Genomic DNA, 6,137 nt, shown 5'->3' with positions numbered 1-6,137 from the left:
TATACATAAATACATGCACTATTTGAACCTCTCTTTCCAAATGACACATGTAACTCAAACTTTAAAAGTTACTATAGATTCGACATATGTACTTCAAAGCTTTGAATGGATTCACGAATTCATTATTATAGATTACACTAACCTTAATTTGTGACGATTAAAAGATAGTCAGAAAAAAAGCTATCACAAATCAAGGGGCACATCATTATTTAACAAAATAACTTAACTACCGTAGGTACTAAAATCTCAACGGAGAAATAGTTGGGGAATTAAGACTAGTGAAATTTTAGTTGAAGGATTAAAAACAAAAATCTTCAATATTTAAGTCTAAAAATATATTTTACTCGTTAATTTATTTGTCTTCTTCTAATAACACATTAAAGTTTCAGGTATTTAGTTTAATTGATTAAACATATATCTGAATTGTTGTAAACCTCATTCGATTCTTACCGATAAGAAAAGAAAAAAGTGTTTCAGATATCAACTTTTATAAGACATGCATGTTCCATGAGATTCATTAATGCATTCCCTGCCACAAACTTATGCTGTGATTAAAGTTTCATTATCAACTTAATTTTATCGCACATGGTTCAGGGGATTCATTAGATGTATACTCTGCCACAAATTAAGGCTATGATTAAAGTTTCAGTTATCAACTTAATTTTATCAGACATGGTCCATGAGATTCATTAATGCATACCCTGCCAAAAAATTATTGCTATGATTAAATTAAAGTGAAAGTTGACGCATGTTAGGTATACTATAAACCCAATTTGCATCATTAATTCGAACTGCAAGATAATTATTTCCCATTATCATTAGTATCTACCTATAATAAAAAATAAAATAAAAATCAGTAGTATCTACCTTTGGACAAACTAAAAGCTTTTTATTGCAAGAACAAATGGGAAATAACATATTCAAAGGTTATAATTTTAGCTTATGAGCTATACATTGCAACCACAGAACAAGGAGGAGATACAGGAATCAAGCACAGGTCATTTTTTCTTCTAATAGTCACTTTAAATTCCTCAGTCATGTCCAAGTCTTCATTTTGTATTCCATTGGGGAGCTTCCAATCAAAGTGATACAAGAACAATGCAAGTGCCATCTCAACATTTACCAAACCAAATGTGCTGCCAGGGCATATTCTTCTTCCAGCACCAAATGGAATGTACTCAAAATTATTCCCTTTATAGTCAATAGAGCTATCAATGAATCTTTCTGGATAAAACCTCTCTGGTTCATTCCAATAGTTTGGATCTCTTCCAATTGCCCAGGCATTAACTATTACCTTGCTTTTGATGGGTATGTCATACCCATGAATCTTACATTCTTGTGTTGATTCTCTTGGAAGTAAAAGAGGACCTGGAGGGTGTAATCTTAGGGTTTCTTTCACAACTGATTTCAAATATTTGAGTTCATTGATGCATGTTTCATCAACCCTTCCCTTCATATTGAATACCATTCTCACTTCATCTTGTGCTTTCTTCATCACTCTTGGATCCCTTGCCATCTCAGACATTGCCCAATCTATGGTAATTGCTGATGGCTCACCCCCAGCACTAAAGATTTCCTGAAAAGTAATTATCTTTATGTTAAGCTAATTCAAGGAGATATATATCCAAACTCAAAGAGACATTTGCTCTAATTTCAGATGTTCACTTTAGAGGATAAATTGCAAAGTTAAAAATATTGATTGGAAACATATCAACCTGACATTGTGATAAAAATAAAATGCATATACTTGTATATAAGGAATTTTGATGTGGAAACTTCCTTTTGACTTTTTGGAAACTCTTAATTTTTTTTTAATCAATGGTTTTAAATTGCGTACTTGAAAAGAGTCAAATCCAAAAGAAATAAGCAAATGGTATTTAGTACTGCACTCAAAGATCTCTTATACATGTATGATAAATTTAAATATGCTTTTTGTCTATATAAGTTTACATTTTATTAATTTTGTTTACGGTAAGTTTACAATTTTTTAATTTTAGTCTTGTAAACTTTTTATTTTATTTTTAGTCTTGATAAGTTTGTGTTTTTTTAATTTTGACTCCCTAAAATTTATTTATTTATTTTTAGTCTTGTTAGCTAGTGTGTGAACTCTCCAATTTTAGTCGTAAAAAAAATCTTTAGAAGATTAAAATTAAAAAGGCACAAATTTACAAAAATAAAAAAAATGAATAAAAAATCATATAAGTAACAAAATTGAAAAACACAAATTTAGAGAGACAAAAACAAAAAACAAAAAAATTTATTAGAACCAAAACTAAAAAAACACAAACTTACCTCAACTAAAAATATATTTAAACTCTCTGTTATTATAAGGATAAGTATTAAGCTTAACCATTCATCTAAAACTCTATACCACTATGAGCAAGACTATCTTTGTAAAAGGATTTGTAAGATGTTAATTAATATCCTTACCAAGATTGTAGCCTTGATATTGTCATTAGTTAAGAAAAAATCCTTGTTACTATCGTCACCATCCTGAAGTTTTAGGAGAATGTCTACCAAATCTTCCTTTTCTTCATCTTGGCCTTCTCTTACTTTTGACTTTGCCTCTTTATGTTCAATGATGATGTTTTCTAGAATCTGATCAACTTGTGCATGCAATCTATCAAGCTGAGGCCTCAAATCGGTGACAAGTAGAAGCCATCTACTAGAAGGAAAAAAATCACCCAATATTGTGAGTCCTTCTTTCACCAATGATATGAATTCTTCTTGGCCTTTGCATTTCTTGCCAAAAGCAGCTCTTGAAATGATAGAATATATTGATGAAAGTACTACTTGAGTGAGGTTGATGGGTGACCCTTTTTGAGAATCAAACATTTTGATGAGAGTAGTGAGTTCTTCTTCTCTTATTGGCTGGAATGAATCGACACGTTTTTGGGACAAAAGCTCTATGGTGCACATCTTTCGTAGCACTCTCCAATAATTTCCAAAAGGTGCAGAAGCAACACCTGTGGATTCATAAGACAATATGTTTGTAACTACACCACGAGGCCTTGATGCAAAGATCACATCATGAGTTTTCATTATCTCTTTAGCACACTCGGGTGAGGAAACAATAATTGTGGTGACTTCTCCAAGTTGGAGATGCATCAAAGGTCCATAGATTTTGGCTAGGTCTCTCAATTTTCTATGTGGTGCGGATGTAATAATTTGGTGTACATTTCCTATAACAGGTAGCTTCCATGGCCCTGGAGGTACATTTGGAGTTGGTTTTGTTTTCTTATGATTCCTCACTATTTTCATCAGTACCACAATCAAGATGAGAGAAAAACTGATAATGGCTACTATATTGGTCATTTTCTGAAGCCGTGGAGATGAAATCAACCAATAATATAGATACCAAATATATACTAGTGGGAATATTTAATAGTCAATCATTTAGGTAACTAATAATTCATTTATATATTGTTTTCAGATGGAAGTGAAACCCTTTATATTATAAACCATGTATTCAATAACAAGACACGCGCGGTAATATACTAATTGATTAGTTTATGATTTCTCACAATTTTTAGTGACACAATCAAGATGAGAGAAAAAGTGATAATGACAGCATTTTGAATGTTGCATCTTGGGATAGATCTTAAGCAAGAGGAAAGAGGAAAGGGGAGAGAGAGGAACGTCACTGAGAAGAAAGAGGAAATAGTACGAGGAGAGAGAGCAAAGGAGTACAAGAAAGAAAGAAGAACCTCCTTTATTAAAAATATATTTATATAATATAATATTTATATTATTTTAATGATTTAAACATAAATTTAAAAATAAAATAAAAATTAAATTAAAATGGTATAGAAGTCGAGGTGGAAGTCCCACTTCTCAATGGTGAGCAAAAAGTGATATATTTTGGATACTAATATATAATCAGGTGTATTTTGGGCAAATAAATGAGAGAGTGCTAGATAATATTTTATAAATTGATTTAAGAATAATTTATACATATAATTTTCATTCTCATTCTTCATTTAGTTATAAATAAAAATTAAATTTATCTTCTTTTTTTTATTTCTTAATATTTATAAATTTCTTTTGTACATATTTTATTAAATTTAATTATCTAAGATAAATAAGATTTATTATTAAAAAAAATAAAAAAATTTAAAAATTTAAAAGATCTTTAATCTTAGGTGGGTTCACCAGAAAAATATTTAAGATGCAAACGTAAAATCTATGCTATCAACCAATAATAGATACTATATATACTAGTGGGAATATTTATTAGACATTAGCCAATCATTTGAGTAGCTATTAATTCATTTAGATGCTTTTTTTAGATATTACTATATTTGTTTGAAAGTGAAGTACAAGAAACATCCTTACAATTTATAATGCATTTATTCAACAAAAATGGTAACAAGACACGATAATACATTAATTGAGTAGTTTAGATGTCTATTCAATTTGGACATGATATAACAGATTAATTGATAATATAAAAAATATTTATACTAATTCAATTTTTTATTCGTTAATACGATAAAATATACATGTGATTTAATACCATATTGATCGATGTTGAACTTTCTTCACGAGAATGAGGAGAATGGCAAAAAGACATTGTTAGAATGGGGAATGGCATAAATGTAAATCAAATTCAAATTTTTTCTGTCAGATATGCATTAAAAAAATGTGGAAAAAAAATAGTAATCAATTAAACAATAATGATGATGCCTCAAAGATCTCTCCTGAAAACACGCAAAACAATTTTTTTCCTTGTATACAATTACGTGATAAGGAGAATTAAACCTAATTTAATGCATAATATCCAGACTTTTTTTTAAATCCTAGTGTTTCTTTTAAGAAAGAAGAAAATTTCATTCAACATGGCACCAGAAGTGTCTGCATCTTTGTATTTTTTTTTATTCAGCAAAAAATAAAATAGAAAGATACAGCTGTACATCCATCCAATATAGACAACCCAACTTGCACATGTATGCCCCGCGTATGAATGATCCAAAACACAGAACTAATCTAAAAAATATTTGATTTAAATGGTTGACATAACGTATAAGATTTCTTGTATTTATATACATATATAAAAGTATATATTTAATTCTTATTATGTATAAAATTTGTAGTATTTGTGAATCAGAAGCAGAATTAATGGTTGACCTAGTAAATGATATTGTCGCTTCTAGCCAGTGGTTCTTATAATCCCGCAAAAGATGGATGATGCGCCATACTTGAGGGCATGCATGGGTGTTGGCAAAAAATTAAAGTAGAATTTGAACGTTCAAATTGGAGGAGATCATAAGGGTCAGAATATTGCGCACGATTAGGTTACTGATTCTTCTGTGAATCAACAATTTGTATCTTAGTAAGTGTTGCAATTTTTGAAGTGTATTCTTTGATATCAGCTACTTTCAAATGATATCATTATTTCAGTTATGTTCGGACAAGTCATTTTTTACTTTTTTTAATTAGCTAAAAAATTTATTTCACTCATTGGTTAATAATTTTTAGTGTTTTCTAAAAATACAACCTTAAGTAATATTTTTTTAAACGTTAGTTTTTAACTTTTAACTTTTTTATGTTTTATTTCATTTTATCTTTAAAATATTTGTTCTTTTTTATCCTATTTATTAAATTTTTTTATTTACTTGTTTAATTTAATAATTAGGCTATTTGTTTTATTATTTTAGTATTATACGTTAAGATATTGATAATGATAGATGATAAATTTATTTTATTTTTGTTATTATATTTTACATTTTTATATTACACTTCTTATTTTAATTATTATACTATTTATAATATTTAATTTATTATTTTAACATTATACTTCACCAAATTAATAATGATAAATATTAGAATTTTGTTTCTACTATTTTTTGGATAATTAGATATTAGATAATTTATTCCAAATATTATGCTAATTATAATAAAAGTAAAATATCTAAGTGTATGTTTTTTTATTTTATTTTAAACTTGATTAAATATATTTTATTTTATCTAAGTGTATGCATAAAATAATAAAAATTATAATTGAAAATAAAAATGTAATGAAAAAAATTATCTGTAATTAAAAATTACAAGACTTTAAAATTAATTAAAAAACAAAAATTATGACACCTCAAAATATATTTTATCCATAATTTTTCCACCAAACAAAATATTTAACT

At 27.9% G+C, this 6,137-nt stretch overlaps 1 protein-coding gene across 1 annotated transcript; it reads right to left on the bottom strand.

Moving 5' to 3' along the window:
- Positions 1-871: 871 nt before the first annotated feature.
- Positions 872-3,270, bottom strand: LOC100818520 (cytochrome P450 71D11-like). Its single transcript, NM_001253178.3, has 2 exons — positions 2,431-3,270; positions 872-1,576 (listed from the first exon to the last, which is right to left on the bottom strand). Exons 1-2 carry the CDS (start codon positions 3,259-3,261, stop codon positions 941-943), a joined length of 1,467 nt encoding a protein of 488 aa, NP_001240107.1. The 5' UTR covers positions 3,262-3,270; the 3' UTR covers positions 872-940.
- Positions 3,271-6,137: the final 2,867 nt, after the last annotated feature.

This window comes from Glycine max, chromosome 9 (assembly GCF_000004515.6).
Source record: "Glycine max cultivar Williams 82 chromosome 9, Glycine_max_v4.0, whole genome shotgun sequence".
NCBI classification, from domain to species: Eukaryota; Viridiplantae; Streptophyta; class Magnoliopsida; order Fabales; family Fabaceae; genus Glycine; species Glycine max.
This window is presented reverse-complemented; position numbering and strand designations above follow the sequence as displayed.

Coding starts and splice junctions, on each gene's coding strand:
- LOC100818520 (NM_001253178.3), bottom strand. CDS start 3,261: ATGAAAATAGTGAGGAATCATAAGAAAACAAAACCAACTCCAAATGTA. Junction 1,577..2,430: donor ATATCAAGGCTACAATCTTG/GTAAGGATATTA, acceptor ATTACTTTTCAG/GAAATCTTTAGTGCTGGGGG.